This window comes from Venturia canescens, chromosome 4 (assembly GCF_019457755.1).
Source record: "Venturia canescens isolate UGA chromosome 4, ASM1945775v1, whole genome shotgun sequence".
NCBI classification, from domain to species: Eukaryota; Metazoa; Arthropoda; class Insecta; order Hymenoptera; family Ichneumonidae; genus Venturia; species Venturia canescens.
This window is the reverse complement of record NC_057424.1, coordinates 21,759,281-21,777,159: the sequence shown is the minus strand read 5'-3', so window position 1 is coordinate 21,777,159 and position 17,879 is coordinate 21,759,281. Positions and strand designations below refer to the sequence as shown.

The window sequence follows — 17,879 nt, the reverse complement described above, 5'->3', positions numbered from 1 at the left end:
AAATATATTGACGTTCTTCACGCAGTACAGCCTGGAGATTTTTTTTTCCGGTGCATTTTATGGGTATCGTGCGTAACCAAGTGTGGTTAAATTTTAATATATGCACCCACGTTGACGCATATATACGTACATTTAGGCTTATTCGCGCGTCCTATTCGAGCACGGGGCAAACATGAAGAGAGAGGATCTGATGGGAAACACGCGCTCATATTGAATACTCGCCGTATGATCGGGTCTCCGAACTGCGGTGGGGCGTGTAGCCGATATGAGCGTCAATCGCAATTACGTCGTGCAAGGACATATAACGGGGAATATTGATTAACCGGAGTTCGGGGGAACTCCGGTGCATCGACGTTGTCGTCGTCACTTTTCATCATTTCTCGGCCAATATTTTGGCGCATTCGTGTTCGCGCGCGCGTGTGTGTGTGTGTGTGTATTATTAGAAGTTCACTTTCGCACTTGCAATAATGTTATTCAACAGGGACGAGCATACCGACCGAGAATACGACGCTGAAGTTTCCAACGTTCGAGTCCAACGAAACGAACGAAAAATACGTTTGTAAATCACCAATTTTTTATTTCACGAATCGTTGGTGCAGCTTGAAAGACTACGAATCGCAAATTTGGCAGGGAACAAAATAGGAGAATTACTGGAATTATTGGAGAGTTTTTTTTCGATCATTTCGTTGGACTCCAACGTTGGAAACTTCAGAGCGTCATCCGAGAATTCGTACTCGAATACTCATACATTTACTCTTTAAAAGCTTAACGTCTAAATGGACGCGGCGTTTCATAGACTCTGTTGGGGGATTATCGCTCAGGGCCTCTCTCGTTCCTCACGCCTCAATATTATATATATATGTATATACGAGACAACGCCAAGTTTGAATTATTCATTGATCGCGTTAGACGATTTGTCGACGTTGCAAAGGTAACATGCTACAAAGCCCCTATATATGTAACGTTATTAAGGATGTGGAATACAAAACACTTGGGGAATCGAGTTTTCGTGCTAAAACGTTCTGCCACCTTGCGATCTGCCGTAGGACGTTTCAAAGTGTTTGCACCACTCGCACACGATGTGTGAAACACTCAAGCACACACTCGCACAAACACATATATGTATATATGATAAATATACACTATTTGTGTACGAGATCGCAGACGCTTGAGAATTTCCCGTTTGCCGCATGAGCGCCTGCATTGCAAGCCCGCGACCCTCTCGTATACAACCTCTAACTGCACTATATTTAGTCTCGAATAGTTGCATATACGAGTAAAGCCCCACAGTGAAAAATTTTCCTTCCCCTCGCGCCTCCTCCTCATTCAGCTCGATCGTGCTATATGCGCGCTTGCGGGGGTGGCGGAGTTCACGCTTCCCTGTTTTTATTAATCTTTATTTTTCTAATCAGAAATAAAGCGAAGCGATCATTCGTTAGGAAGGCGCGTGCAGTGTCATTGGAATTGAAGCATTTTGTTCACTCGACAATGCCATAAATCGAGGAAAATGGAATATTCGTTGGTGAAAATTGGCTGAAGACAACGGACTACTATCAAACTTTGTTTTTTTTTTTTACGAGAAAACCATCTTACCATCCAATGATTTTCTACTTTCCCATCCCCGCAAAAGCCTCCGCATCAGCTTTTTTCGCGTACATGAACAAGCTTTCATCGTGGCGGCCCGCTGCAATGGAACTGTAGAGAGGGGAGAAAAAAAATAGTTTCGAAAGAGTAAAAACAGGCGGACAAGTCTTGGAGAAATGAGCCTCGCTATACGGAGACTCGATACGGTCATCGACCTCTGCTCGTATAATACCGATACTTGGGTGCACTTTCGAACTGGAATCGAACAGTGTGTGTATCTCCGTTGACCAGCTCGCGGATAGCCGACATTGCACATTGCTAGCGCGCTTCACCAGACCCCACCGATTATATATACACACAGATTCCACGTGGATACCGCACGCGAGTACACACAATTGCAGTGCCGCGATATATTGTGCACACAGAGGCTCACCTATGCAGAAAGCAGAGGTCTGTAACACTGATGCCCGTGGTTATATACAGGAGCGGGCATCAACACACACACACACAAATATCACAGTATAACAATTATATCGTTTTATGTACATAGGAGCGAGTTCATATTCAGCAAGTCCGCAACCAGCGGCAGTCGAGTCTTTAACCATTACTCCGATATCCGAATATGACATTTTGTCACGCGAAAACGTGCTTGCACTGACGTACCGCATCAATGTTTCCGAACACAGGCTATAAACAGATGAAAATACGGATACTTGGAGCCTGCCAGGGGCGATATCACGGAGTAAAGCTTCGAGCGGACAGTTTTATTTCATACCGCAAACACAAAGTATTTTGTACAAAATTTCCTAATTAGAAAACTTGTTACGTTCTCATGGGAAGAAGGCTTTGTCGGACACTAATGAACATCGCTCGAGAAACGCTCCGCTTCTATGCATCATCGACGAGCTCGCGAGCGCTCTTTCGCCAAAGGGTTGTTGCCTCCCCGCAGTTTAAAAAAATTCTTATTTTCTTTATTTATTCGCATTTCGAAAGTTTGACGAACAAGTTTTTCCTGCGCATACTCCCACGTCCTACGGATATGCTAAAATGGGGGATACGAATCTTTGAATACTAAACTGGACGTGAGGAGGTAAAGATAAAATAATGCGACCGGCGTGGAAAAAAAGGGGGTAATGCATGATCTCGTAAATATGAAATATTTCGGTGCAAGAAAAGTTCTCGGTTTGCTAATCGATCTTCAGAATAAAAAATCGCGTATACACAAGTATATACTGTAAATTGTTTATATATGCACGAGCATAGGACATGAGAGAAAAAAGGCGAATTCTCAATGGGAGAGACGCGCGAGAGAAGGTTGAGTATCGCAGCCTGGCGTGCGCGCGCCTGAGGCGAGCGAACTGCCCGTAAATCCGGGGGTTGAAAGAAAGTTGCGAAAGAGAGCGGAGGTTCTCTCATACATATTACCTACGTATATATGTATATATACGGTATCATGTATACATAAAGGTTAGACGAGCGGGCGTCTCCGTGAGAGCAGGAATAAAAGGAGAGAAGAGTAATAGCGAGACTTGCGAAACGTGTATAGAAAATTGAGAAAGAGTACGAAGGTAGGAGAGCTGAAAAAGGGTAAAAAGAAGAAGGAAAAAAAAGGAAAAGAGACGAAAAAAAGGTGTAAGAGTCGGTTGGAAGATCGCAACGAGAAAAGAATGTAGAAACGTGAAAATTCTCGAGATGGGAATGCCTCCGGAGTTTCCGGCACTGCTTTCCGGAGGTCCCCGCGCTGTGCATATGTAATATGTCTTCTCGTGAATATCTGTCCACCTCGCTTCCGCCTAAATCGTGAGGTGAAATAGATCTTGACGCGCACGCTGTCTCGCGCGTGGATGAGCGTGAATCTTCGATCTTAGTTTTTCTGTTACGCGTCGATTCGAATTATTGAGTTTCGGGATTAATATTCCTTTCTCTGTGACACTTTTATGAGATCTCTGATGGCAACGCCGATTTCTGGATTTTTATACTATTTCGTGCCTTCGTACCATTCGCGAGGATTTCCAACGAGTACAAACCACAGAGGCAGAACTTTGTTGTGCGAGAGCAACGATTTTTTGCCCCTGGAGAAACACACCCAAACTCCGAATTCTTTATACGACGAGCATTCTCGTTGAAAATTTTTAAAACCCCTCAATCTGAATTATCGAACGCGTTAAAATCGCGTGAGATCAGCCTTTTGTTGTGATAGCGGTTAATACATAAAAGTATGTGGCGTGCGTGTCGACGAAACACGTGTGCGAACTGAGGGCACCGCTACACACACACGGTGTATAAGCGAGCCTCGAGGCACGCACTCCACAAACTCAAAGCAATAGCAATGAACTCATAACGGAAGCAACAGAGACTGAGATGCAATAAAGACATGAGGAAAGATATGCAATAGCAAGTACGTAATAGCGATTGCAACGAATGACGGTGAGGTTTGGATCGATGCAATGCTACGACGGTTTTAACCCGTGGACACCACACACTGGTGTAAATTTGCAGGCACGCGAAAATTTCAAGTGTCTAGAACTCCAAAATTCCTTTTTTCAATTTGACCATTTTTCTGTAATAAAACTTGAATTTTCAATTTTACAAATGATTCTGTAATCGATTACTAAGAAATTTTTACCCCTAAAAAGTCTCGTTGTAAAATTAATTCCATACATTCATGGATGAAATAAGAATCTTTGAAAAGTCCAAGTGCAAATCTGCACCAGTGTACTGTGTGTGTGTGTGTGGCCGTCCCCTTAAAGGGAGTGTGGTCTCTCCGGGTTAATTTCACCATCACGAATTCTCTATTTGTATCGTGACAAAAAAATGCATACTTTTCTTTTATTTATTCTACAAGTCTGAATGCTCGACGAAGAAAAAATGAGTAATCATGGGAAATACGAAACATAAAATATCGAATAAAGAATTTTTCTTATTTTCAAACGGGGTCGTCAACGTCATTATTACACGAAGCTTATCTCTCTCTCTCTCTCAATCCCCGTGTTTGTCACTTTTATTATTTCTCTCTGGTTCTTTCACTTACACGCAACTTCGTGGAACACGAATCCAACAAATGGAAATTATGACGGAGGCAAGGTATTTGTTAACTATTAGTATGCAACGGTGCCGAGCACCAAGAGTCGTGCATCAGTTAGCCACAGTTAGCATTCTTGAAAACGTATATACATTTCCTTGTACACATATGTATTTTATACATTGCGGCTGATCGTGAATAGTATCGCGACGAAGGAGGAGTGCTTCTTTATGGGTATGTCGAATCTGTTGAGACAATAATCGCTATGAAGTATTGAGGAATGCGGTTACTCCTTATTTTTATCGACGAGCCAATTATCTTCATTGATGACTCAACGAATGTTGACTCTCCACATGGAATAAATATGGTTTTACTAGCGTAATGAAAAGTCGACTCCATCCCAGTAGTTTCATTCCAATTATTATTTTTTTATCCGGTGAAGTCTTCAAAAGTAAAAAATAACGTAAAGTAATGATATCCGCTGCTTCGTTCTTATAGAAAATAAAAATTTCGAAATCACTATTTTTCGATATGGCCAAGAAGCATCAACTCAATTACAACGCTCAAAAAAACAGATAAAAAATGACATTTTGTAGGAAGCGCCCGGTCGTGTCCAACGCGTAAAACGTGTGCATGTGGATAAGCGAGCCAAACAAAGGCTCAAGCAAATGACCCAAGTTTCGGGAGTGGAGGATGATTTTTTCCTTGATCTCACTTATTTTTATACCAGGTCTAATTCCCAGGGAAGCCGAATAAACTTTTTTGGCAAATGTCGGTATTTCGGGGAACGAATTCGCGTGTGCTTTAAGCAGAAACCGATGGTGCACCCATCGAGTTCTCCCCGCTGGTGAGCTAATTTGCGGACGAGAAAACGAGCCCTTTTTCACTCCCTTTCTCCACTCCTCTGCGAAAGAGGCCTCCCTCCGCGTGCATAATACCGAACTCTGAAGGAGGTCGCAGATATGAGTGTCACACCGATACAAACATGCGCGCACGATAGAGCCGCGTGTCCCAATGCTGTGACGGCTAGATCCTGCGGGGTGCCAAGTCCCGTAATGGCTTTAGTTTTAATGCCTCCCTATCAGAGGCTTCTCTCGTTGCTCCCGCGCCCCCGTGTCCCCCCGCCCCTGCTTTTATCGTGATTCAAGGCTTTCCTCCATGGCATGTTAGCCGAGAGGTTAACATAAAAAGAGATATGGAGGGAGTCGATGCGGTTGTGTTTATTCAGTGGATAAATGAAGAGAGATTATCGCACATTTACACGACGTATTGCGCATTGATCCTGAAAAGAAAACTTTCCACGTCGCAATATCGGGTCCTTATCGAATTTTTCTTCGCGTTCTTCCCACTCGTGCACTGCTGGTACGCCGATGAATCATTTGAGAGTGTGGATCGATGAGAAAGAGCGTTATTTTTTCCACTTTATTTTGACGAAGCACGAAACATTTGCTCAGGCAGTATTTGGTCGAATTTCAAAATCGAGATTTTTTTGACGTTTTTTGTGGCGTACCGACTAAACTACATTCAATATCGTACCGACAGCCGGTCGGTCAAAATCAATCTCGTCATAGTGCCCTCGAGCGCTCGACTCCAAATTGAAATTTGAACAAATGCAACCGGCCAATCGATTACGAGAGTGTCCGATACAAACTCGTGTATTTGTATTTGCTCGTGTTCGTACACGGAAGTTATGGATGCCTGAAGAAATTGATTAATCCCGTTCCTCTTGCGGTTTCACAGAGTTTAGATGTGCTAAAACGCCTTTGGATACACTGAATTTTCACTGCTGCACTCGACGTCGATGTGTGTCTCGGAGCAATGATTTTTATCAGATTTTCAATCGGAAAACAACTCTCGAATTGGAGAAGCGTTGAAGAACGGTGAAGTTCGATAGAAAACCAAGACTAATTGAATTAGCAATTGGATGAATGAAGTTCACGGAGGCGGTTAGACCGATGGATAAGCTTTCGGACTCGCAGATCCCCAAGTTTTCATCCCGGCCATAAAAAATTCTATTTGCTGTAATGCCAAATGGTTCGGATTCGACTTCCATGAATTTATAGCCAAAATATACCACTCTGTAATGCAAAAATAACTTACTTTCAAAATATCCCATGTTTATAATAATCCCCGCATAGATAACCAGTTTATAAATATTCTACACAAACACAAATCACAAGACAAACGTGTGATCATGTTTGCATGTGATTCGAATAATATTGTATATATTGCAACACAAGCACGTGCGACGTTATGCCCCAAAATATTGTTTTTCGACCGGAAACAAAAAAATATTGTTACATTCTTAAACGAGGCAATAGAAGACTCTCCATAGATCCCAACAATATTTTTGAATTCTCTTGTTTTGATCCCGGTACTTTTTTTTTCGCACGACCATCGTCTCCACAAAAAATTTGCTCCACTTTTATTTCTGTGACTTTCATAATAATCCATAACAATCGTACACAGAAATGCACCTGCGTACATATCAACATATCCACAAATTATATACACACTTTTTGTACATGCTATTTGGTAAATTTGTGTACGGAGATAATTTGTATATTGGGTTATTTTTACATCATGATATTTTGTGAATGGAATATTTTTATATGGGATAAAAAAACTAGAATATTATTCCACACTGCTGTGGTGACTTCTGGATGGTTATCTTCGTGGGCTGATTGGTCTCTAGTAATGCATCGACTGGCTTGTAGCATCGCAGCTAATAAGATGCCTGCTCTTAAATGTTTCTGGTCAGGTAGCGATGGCATCGGCGAAGTTTTCTACAGTTTCTCAGCGCTCTTGGTAAAAGTTGAATAAAAAAAGGACCCTGGACATATTTTTTAAATGAGAATCATAAAATTCATTATCATTGTACGATCAGTTCAAAAAAGCAGTTCAAAGTTGTCCGACGACGATTGAAACTCAAGCAAACAATCGAAGACGAAATTAAAAAAAAAATTCATGAGAATTTTATGAGCAAAAGTGCATCGATATGGACGAGAAGCCATCAAAGTTTATATTGGACGTTGTGGGAGACGATGTTCTTCGGATAAGACGCGATTCGATTGAGTTCCTTCGTCGTCGTCGTCGTCGCCATCGTCGTCGTCAATATCTATCCCCTTTTCCGTATACCACGATTCCCAGAGTTAGCTCTTGAAGAGGCCAAGTCGACGGGCATGTGTCGATAATACTTGAGTTATACTAACAGAAGAGAGAAAGAGAGAGATGGAGTGCAAGACGTGATATGTAGGTATGTAAGAAGTATTGGCAGAGTAAAAATAGTGTTGGAAGAGCTTTTGCAGGGTGAAGCTGCTCGTCGGCTTGAAGGAAGATGCGGGACGCAGTATATACGGAGGCTCCCAGGCGAGTATTTCGAGGATTCTCACCGGGGATGTCAAAAGTCGAGATAAAATTCGGCGAGATAGCGATCGAGTAAGACAGAGATTATAATGTCAATCGGAGAATAAGTCAAAACGCGAGACAATCAAAAGAATTCTATTTTCACGCGACAAAAACATTTTCTCTCGTACTTTCCAACGTGCAACGTGAAGAATCGCGAATGACAATTATTTTTCAAGATTTTCTTCTCATCGAGTTGAATTATGGGAGGAACGATAGAATGGCATTGTCACACCTGGGAAAGGAAAAGAGCACGCGACCCCGAGAGATACTAGAGCCAGAGGAATTCAAACGTGCGAAAGGTTTTCGGTGTGTTGACGAAGAGAGTGGACGCAGTTCGATAATCGAAGAAGATCCAATGACTCGTTGCGCGAGGGGATCCTCTCTTCCATTATTTTCGCTTCGTTGCACTCGGCATTTAATTCAGGAATAATCGAAACACATGTGAGAAGAAGAGCAGAATTAGGCGAGCTGAGAAGGAGCGAGCGGTTTGGATACACACACAAATATGTAGGATTCCACAGAAGACTTAAATTCGAGAAAACTTTAATCGTGTAGAAAAGCAAGGTAGTTGGAGAGCGTATAATTAAATTCCTAGCACGCCTAACATCTCGTACATCCTGCAGTCGTTATTTCCGGTAGAAGAAAAAAAAAGATTAGCCGATAACTCGCTCGAGAACGAAGACAACGTCGATGCCATTCGTGAGTTATTGTAGGGCCTTATAACAAAGCGTATATATGTATGATATTTCCTCAAGCGAAAAACGTATCTGCTATTCAGGACTATGGCAATTCTTTCTCCCCTTCACCCCCCCGATATTCCTCTCGACCGATTCTTTTCATCCGCGGAATCTCACTTTCTTTTCCAAGCACAAACGTTTTCTTTTTCGCCTGAGCCTGCCTCTCGAAAACTGGTGCACTCCTATGAGAAAACTGTGTGGGACCCGGCGAGCCAGACACTAGCAGCTTTCACTCGAGTACCCGCGAGGGCACGCGCGACCAAGGATATCAATATGCGCGCTCGGTGAAAAATGTCAGGTCAGCTCCGGAAACGAGGAAGCCGGAGAAAGACCGCGAGAACAAAAGACACAAGAGACTCGCGGATTTCCACCGCTGCTTCATTGCTCTCCTTCCATATACACAGATATTTCCTCGTTTCGTGTAGAATGAAACCGCACAAGCACGCTCTTTTATCGATATAAAAACAGCATCTCCGCGGAGACTAAAAGAAGCTGCTGTGAAACCGGCGCATATATAAAACTCCCCTTTATTCCGGCTGGTGTCGTTCTCCTATAAACGTCCGCCCACGAGCTTTATCAATTTATTCGATTTAAATAAACTTCGTTTGCATAAACGACTCGAATGAACGGCGCCATCGCTATCAAAATACTCTCGTTTATTCTCGTCCCTGTAGGATTATTCCTCGTTCGCACTGCAATCTAAGAACGTTGAGGGATTGATTTTTCAACGGTTAACGGTGATCTTGATTCAACAATAAACACGCCAGTGAGAAGGTGTAATATTTATACTTGTTTAGAAAAGAGTTTGTTGCGGGCGCGAACTAATGCAAGAAAAATGGAAGAAAATCGTGGTTAATCAAAGCGTTGGAACTTGGAGCGCGAATTATTCTGATATTGAGTCACTTCGAACAGAAGAGAGCGGTTCAGCATCAGAAAATACGCTGCCGGAGTAAAAAAGTGGGAAATGAGTGTATTTTGCTAACTGGTCAAATGGTAAAGAGGTCGCGCGAAATTTTATCAACGAGGTGACGTGCATGGGAAACTCATGAAGCTAGAACTGGAGTTCTTATTGAGAAAAAATAAAAAACGCCTATAAAAGGAGGGAGAAAAGGCGCGAGAATGGAAGGAGCGAGAGGAGGCAGTGAGAACGAGGAAAATCGCGATGCAGAGATGCGGATAAGTTGTTGCAGCGTCAAGTCCGCTCCGCGGATGGGGGAAGAGCCTTGATTAATGGACTTCTTGTTGGTCCGATGTCCGGGGGTTGAGAAGGAGAAAAAATTACTTCGCTACAACAACAGGGATGCTCGGGAATACGGTCGATTAATTGCGGCGAGGCTGCTTTCTCTCCCCGTTGCATCTTTGTTGTTCCCTCTTTTTCTTGGCCTTTCCTTCGGATGAGCTCGCTCTTTCACCCTCATTCTCGCGATCACTCTCCACTCTTTTGTTTCTTTCGCTTGCTCAAGCCCTGCTAAAGCGGAGAAACCGTCAAGCCGCCGCGCGCGTTCCGTTATATTCGCGTTCCGCGGTTCGTTCCTTAAGCGCTACTCACCGATAAACTCTTGACTAAAAAATATTGCTAAAACTACGAAACAAGGGAAAAACAACGGGCTCGCCCACACCGAACACGCTTCGCGATCCTTCGCACTACGGATCCCTGTTGCAACGCGAGGCAAGCCACTTTTTATGTACACGGGCTCGCTCAACAAACCCTCTTCATCACTTTCTCGTTGAACGATCGATCTCCATACAAATTCCTAAGCCGATTACTACAATTGTTTTTTCCTACCAAAACGTTTCAATTTGGAGCGCTCTGAAAAATAAACAACGTGATAAATCATCGAACGAGGCACAATATATCGAGTCTGTTAATTTTGAACGGATCAATCGACGCATTGCTGGATCGGCAGCCCCGCGTTTAATTAGACCGTACATTGATTTTTAACTCCCGATTGCCAGCGAGGACTAACACTTGAAGTGAAGTACTGACGAAAAAAATTGTTCCTCAAAGTCTCGTTGAATCGGACGAAAATACAGTGGATCCAATCGACTTTTCAATTACAAAAGATTCTGTTTATTCGATACAATTAAGGAGGCTATCCAGCATAGTCTCGTCCAAGCGAATGGGATGGAACAGACTGACTGATTTTTTTCTCAGTGTGCGTTGTATAGTCCTCCCCAAATAGGTTGGAATAAAACGCTTGAAAGGCGAAAATTTTAGTACAGAGTGGAAACACACTTACAGTTCACTTCACGATGTAAATTCTCCGCTTTCACGTATTTTCGAAAGGATTTTGTGAAGATTTCTTCATCTCTGCGGAACCATTTACAGCAAGATTAATTGTGTTTTTCATATTTTCTGTTGCAGTAGATTCCCCTGGAACGATATTCGGAGATTCATCGATGCCGATGCATTCGCGAGAGGAGCGAGTGGGACGCGATGAAACGATTACGCGGTATTGAAACATGAGGAAATTTGCATCAAGCCTAATTGGCAAGCGGAGAGAAGGACAAAAATGGAGAGAGGGAGAATGATAACGTTTCGCCCAATCTGATTTTCCGTAATATATAAGAGCTCGAAAAAACGTGAGAGCGAGAGAGCGAGAGCGAGAGAGAAGAAGGAGAGTCACGCAACGTTAAAAAATTTACGATCCCCAGCGAGAGTTGCTCTCTCTGAGCGAAGCGGAAACGAGCTAGAGGGAAAGAAGAGGGTTGAAGGGTTGGAAGCCGGAGAAGGATTGTGCATCTCCTATATTCGTAGTGCTTCAGCGTATAACGAATGGGCTCGGAAAGAAGCGAACTGCCGAGTACCATCGAGGAGCGGAAGTGGTCACTGGGCATCCAGCTCGTCGCAATAAAAATTGATTTTTCATTCACTCTACAAACGCAATCTTGAAGTTGCTATGCCGAGGGATCGGGGCAAGTGAAATTGAAACTCGGAAAACTGAAGCTGGCAAACGTAACGTTTAATTTTATCAGATAAACGATTAAAAAACATTACATGGAAATATTATTTTCCATAAAACAAAAGGAGAGCAAACTCACGTTTACGTTGTTATGAAACCTCGATTGGATCGCGTCACGTTACATTTTTCTTCCAGGTTCGTATTTCGAGGGGAAATTTCATTCCAATTTTGCTCAAATAAATCGTAGTGTTCGAGTCCATAGTTGAAAATAAAACGAACATAATTAGATATGAATTGGAATATCCTCGGAAATACCGCCATTTGATAGTGACGTCGTATAATCATCAACTATTCGCGGCACGGATAATCGCGATGAACTCCGCAAAAACGTTTTATCGAACGTTGAAAAATAATGGATTACGTGAAAAGAGGAGGAGTGAAGAAAGACCGTGCATCGCCCGGATGAGTTGCCATTTTTTTCCCCCAACGACCAAAAATTCAAATGAGTGATCGTGAATAATTTTTTGGCATATCTGTAGGTTCAATTAAATAAATATTCAATTAAATATTGAATTTCTCAATCTCGTTGGTCGTTAGGATATTGGGATGAAAATTCGAAAAAAAATATTCATTAAAGATTTCTGTAAATACACGGCTCTAAATTGTGCGGTAATAAAAATATAAAAATCATCAAACGGTGTCCGAGTGCTGAAAGAATAAGCGAAAGCCAGTTTAACGGTGATTGAGACGCGGAAAGAAAAAATTTGAATATTCGGTTAACGAACTTTTCGTGAAAAATTGTCTCATCGGGTGACGTTCGATAAACGGTAGATGGAATCGATGCTGCGGAGTGTTGTCAGGGGTGATCGAGAAAAAAAAACACCCTGGTAAAGAGAACGATAACCTCGCTGCACTCATCGGGAGGCATAAAAAAGGACTCCAGGCCCCCAATCTTGGTTTATGCCTCAGTTCGTAGTAAAAAAGAAAGAGAGAAAACCGAGCAATATTCTCTCGCCTATAAACGTACAATTGCAACGCTTCGAAGGATCACGACCTTAGGTACCATAACGTTAAATAAAAAGGGAAGACGAGCGTGAAAGTGCAACGTTGCAACGACCTCGGTCAGACTGAACTGCGTTCATGCTGCGGGAATCGACTTCGATTACGTGAAACAAGAGTCAGAAAAAAATAACTCGAGATGAAAATTCCTAGTGGGGAGGCTAGCTTGCCTCTTCTTGGATCGGTTGGACCTCGTTGCGTCGTCAAACAGGCTACGGTCAAGAGATGCGTCGCTGCACTCTTGCTCGTCTCCGTCGCTAGCATATTCTATTACACTCATTACATCACCAGCAATCCATTGTCCAGGTAAATTATTAGTTGCATTGTTAAATTTGGGGTCATGTGTTGATGGACCATTTCGTCTGGGCGCCATTGTAAGAAATATGATTAAAAAATTTGGCGTCAAAATATCAGGGAGACGAGAAGGATACGAAACTGTTATGAGGTTGTCGGTAAATTGATTGAAAAACTTTTTGCGACTGCAAATCAATTCGTTCTTATTGGCAATTTTTCTGGATTGACTCTTCACGAGTATTATGTGACGAAGGTGAACTGGAAAATTACGTCGGACGAGTGGGATTTCACTGTTTAATTCGCCACTCGGTACGCGTCATTTTGTCAACAAAAAATGAGTGAAAATTCCGAATTAACGTTCAACATCACCGGGATTTTGTTGTTTTGAGAATTTTCGAAACTCCCTTGCGCATCCCACCTTTGCATATCACCAGGGCGACTAAATTGTTTTATCGCATCGAAACTCCGTCAATACGCGATGAAAATATCGAAATTCGTTTGAATAATTTTCGTCGAAAATCAAAATCCAGTAAACAAACGAATGGGGAGAAATTGTTCGAGCGAAAATAAATGTCTGAGACTAAAAAAAAGCTCAAATAATCACAAAATCCACACTGAATTTTCGTCTGGAATTAATTTTCCATCGATCTCGTTACCCCGAATATTACTGATACGAAAGCCTGCGGAGAATTATAAAAAAGTGAAAAAAATAAATAAATAAATAAAACGAAATATCGAGTCGTTTCACAGACGGATATCGGAGACTCCCAATTTACACAGTGCTTTCGCACACATCCCATCTATCGCTGTACGAGTTACGGGCTGTACTAGAGGGAAAAAGCTCGCGTTACTGCACTCACATCCATCAAAACGTCCCGAAATTTAATTCGTAAATCGCGATTATGATCGTTCGCTTATCTGCGATAAACTCGTTTGATGGCCTAGCCAGTAGAACGAAAAAATAGTGGAAAAATAAATCTAGCAACTGTCCTCGAATAAATATACATTTGCCGAAAAAGGTTTCTAGTCCAGTATCATTTGCGATAGCGTGACGTTGCTCGCGACCTCGGGCAAATCGTTCATCTACATTCTGTCATTTGCGAATTAAAACATCGCGAGATACGATCGAATTTGATGCAGGAAAAAACTACAATACTCTCCCCAATTCGAATGAATTTTCGTCAATCGTTGTGCTGAACACGATAAGGGGATATTTTATCGTAGTTGCGATGAAGACTGGCACTGATGTTCGGATATATAGAAGAATTGGAGATAAATTTTAAATCGACGAATCCGGAATCGGCCCCCGAGCTCTGTAGCAGGCCTTTTGTCTTGCGGGAGCAAAAGTTCCCGTTGAATTCGGATTTTCGAGTACTTTGTTTAAAAGAAATCAATCTTCGACCCCTCAAAATCGACCTCGGGAATCAACACCCAGCAGTGCGATATTTGGTATGAATAAACTTCCGGCTCTTTCGTCGCATGATACACATTCGGCAATGTAAACAAACGTGGATGAAAAAGCTTCTGTCATGCTCGGACGAGAGTTTCAAGATGAGCAAACACAGCCTCCGCGTTGCGGCAATTTGGCAATAATTATAAACGTACAAACGTATATGCCCGAGTAGGAAAGATACGTGAATGAATTCTTTGTTTTCCACAGTGGTTTCTACAAGGAATGGTGTGGTATTGCTCTCATGCTCCGCGTCGAAATATTCTCGGATGCTTTTATGAGTGAACGAAGGAACGAGGCGGCGGGGAGAGGAGGGGGGCAGGCCAACAGCAAACTTTTAGTTAATAAACTAGCGAATCGAGGGAAGCGGGTCACTTAGGGTAACGAGTTAGCCGAGAACCCGGCCGCGTCTCTAGCTTGTTCGCTTGGAAACTGTTCGTCGTTGCGGCGACACTATACCTTCGACGTATATATAACACGTTTGTCTCCCATGTATGTGCCCACCTCTCTGTCCACATCGTTGCAAAAGCGAGAAGGCTCCGTGAATGCAAAGTTAGTTTTCCCTAAAGCTTTGCACCCCGGGACAGAAATGATTGTATATACGTCTACATACGAACATATATAAATGCACGAAAACGAGAGATGGGTATCCTTGAACACCGAATTCATGCGAGGCTTCCCAGTTATATTCAAATTCGAACCCACACCTACACAATAGCCATGTATACGTACAAATATACGTAAAACTACTGCAAATAAACTATTCTATTAGGACACTTCATTATACATCTTATGGGATCCCAACATCCTTGTGGCTGTAAGGAAACTTTCCTCTCTTAACGCATCGATGCACTTATTGCGAAATCATCGCTTTTCTAGGTACACTCGATTCTGCACGGGGATAAATGAGTGATAAAAAATAGCGTTCAACAATAGAAATCTGGGACAAGGTTGTTGGGTTCGCGAAAACGGTCGCGAAGGGGCGAATTATCGAGTATTTAAGGGTTAAAGCGAAAAATTAAAAAACAAAATAATAGACGAAAATATAAACGCATTTATAGCTGCAATTGATGATTTTAAAAGTGATGGAAATCAATTAGCAATCTTTCTAAAGGTTTAAACTTTCCGACAAACATGAAAAGTTGCGAAATGACTATAACTTATTGAAAACTGCAGAAATCACCAGGTGCAGAGCGAAACTAAGATTTCTATTGAGCATAAAATTCCCCGTAATCGAAAACTCAATTCTGAATATCAACAAAGTCACTAACAACAAAAATAAACGAAAATCAATTCCAATTTATTGAAAGTACATCCAAAATAATAATTGTGGACGATTATACAAGAGAATAACGTATTCAACAATTTCAAGACTTGAACGAAGCGAAAATCGATAACACAACATTCACAGTAGCAGTCTAATCGGACTAAAAAAAAAAAAATATTCGTAGCCCCAAAACCCGAAAGCGTGAGAATAGATTGTAAAAATAAATCTACAACAACGTTGTGGAAATGTTTACGGGGCCAATGAGCGTTAATTTTTGTTGAAAATAGGAAATGAAATTTCTTGCAATATACGAGGGTTTGTATGCGTCGAAATTCATGAAAGTTTGCACTGTTAAAATTTTCTGGTATTCACAAGATTCTTTTTACTGAAATCTTGGAAATTTTCACTTATAATTCTCTCCGTGTAAGAAGGGAAACTACCTGAGTTTTTGGAGGCAGAAAAGAGAAGATAAAGAACTCTTCGCTCTCGCGTTATATTTGAACTTTGTTTTGCGTCGAAGTTCATAGATCCGGTTTTAATTAACGGGGCAAAGATCGAACTATTCGAACTGAGTTTTGCTCGTATTTTGTTGCCCGTGGATTTCCATCGATTCCAAAGATGATGAACAAAGGATGGTTTCATCCTGTTAAGTTTCGACAGAGATAAATTTAATAATATTTCCCGTTCCGCTTGTGATGGAAACTCGTTTGAACTTTCGTGGAAATGACGCTGCCCTTTCTCTCCCTTGCCAGTACTCCGAATGTAAGCTGATTGCAGAATTTAAGGCTCAAAGACTGAAGTTCAAATTGCCTAAATCATTATCGACTCCCTGAATAATAAAATCTCACTACGAAATGTGACGAAACTTTGAAGCGCCAGGGAAAGAAAATAATCCATTCGCAGGGGCGGACCATAAATTGCCACCGCTGTGAATTTGGAGTTTTCTAGCGAAGGGCTGCTCAGCCATGATTAAATTTCAAAATCTCAGTCTCTCTTTTCTCAACTCACCCATGCTCCTTCCAAACCGAGTTCGAAAGCACCGCGTAGTAGGTTTGTTGACTCGGCACATCCTCGATTCATTCCCCCTCTATCACTATCATCAATGTCCAGGAAGGAAGAATAGAAAACTTGCGTTCCTGCAAAGAGAACACGTGGACCAATGTAACTTGAAAAATTTGAGGGTGTCCAAGCTTCAACTGAATCTTCATCTCACATTATTGATCATTTACATTAAAGACAGAGCATCTCAACTTCCGAATACTTTTCACCTAAATTTTTCATTTCCTCACGTTCGATCAACTCCGCTAAACAATTTTTTCCCAATGCACCTTATTTTCATGTATTTTTAAGCATCTTTACGTATATTCCTATCCAGTTAGCACACATAATTTATTTATACAGTATCAGCGTGTTTATCCACCGGAATGTGTCCGTTGAACTTTCCCAAGACGCTCCAACTGCAGTGAAGCGTCTTGACGACATCGTGCAGTTGCGGTTACATTTTCGAGGATCAGTGTTATCTGTATTACATGTGTCATGTATGTAACGTTTGGGTATAAAGATATAAGCGCTTGTGCGCTCGTTCCTTAGAGGGAGAAAAAGAGGGAGAAAGGTTGAACCTCGAAATGCTGCCGGATGTTTCTTGCACGCCCAATCACTGTCAATTCAAGTCGCTCTCACGCTTGTTCAACGCTCTGTATGTCCAATATATACACGTATATATTGGAGTACATACAACTTCGGTTGGTTCGCGCTCACGCGCCAAATTCGATATCCCTACGGTTCCTCGGGTCTCGCACTTTCTCCCTTCGCGCTCTGCATATTGAACGCGCAATGCCCTTTTCGTATACGTGTATCGCAAAATGATGTATCGTATATTGCATACACGCTGTTGCTACGTAGCGTGTGTATTGAAGCGGTTTCTGTCACTGCGGCAAAGCTCCATTGGAAAGCTGACTTCTCCGCGCGTCCAGCTTCAACGTCGAATTGGCAGAGCTGTCAATTTTCCGAACGTCAAATTGTTCAACGTTAATTCTCGGCTACTCGCGGGCTGTAAATGGAAAGGAATAAGGGAAGAAATAGCATTTCTCGAAAAAAATCAATTTTTATTCTCTTTGAAATTGCATGTTTTCACGTTTTTCACGAATAACTCACC

At 42.0% G+C, this 17,879-nt stretch overlaps 2 protein-coding genes across 4 annotated transcripts in view; one reads left to right on the top strand and one right to left on the bottom strand.

Annotated features, from left to right (window-relative positions):
- The window catches only part of LOC122410027 (serine protease inhibitor 3/4-like), an 82,156-nt gene extending 65,353 nt beyond the window's left edge, over positions 1-16,803 (bottom strand). Inside the window, exon 1 of the mRNA XM_043418009.1 lies at positions 16,733-16,803. Coding sequence (XP_043273944.1) covers positions 16,733-16,793 — 61 coding nt within the window. The 5' untranslated portion in view covers positions 16,794-16,803. The remainder of the gene's footprint in view (positions 1-16,732) is intronic.
- The window catches only part of sfl (N-deacetylase and N-sulfotransferase sfl), an 86,084-nt gene that overhangs the window by 20,625 nt on the left and 47,580 nt on the right, over positions 1-17,879 (top strand). For 2 of the 3 annotated variants that reach the window (XM_043418007.1, XM_043418005.1), the window contains exon 2: positions 11,117-13,019. In XM_043418007.1, coding sequence (XP_043273942.1) covers positions 12,853-13,019 — 167 coding nt within the window. In that variant the 5' untranslated portion in view covers positions 11,117-12,852. The remainder of the gene's footprint in view (positions 1-11,116; positions 13,020-17,879) is intronic. The other variant, XM_043418006.1, reaches the window with a different exon arrangement.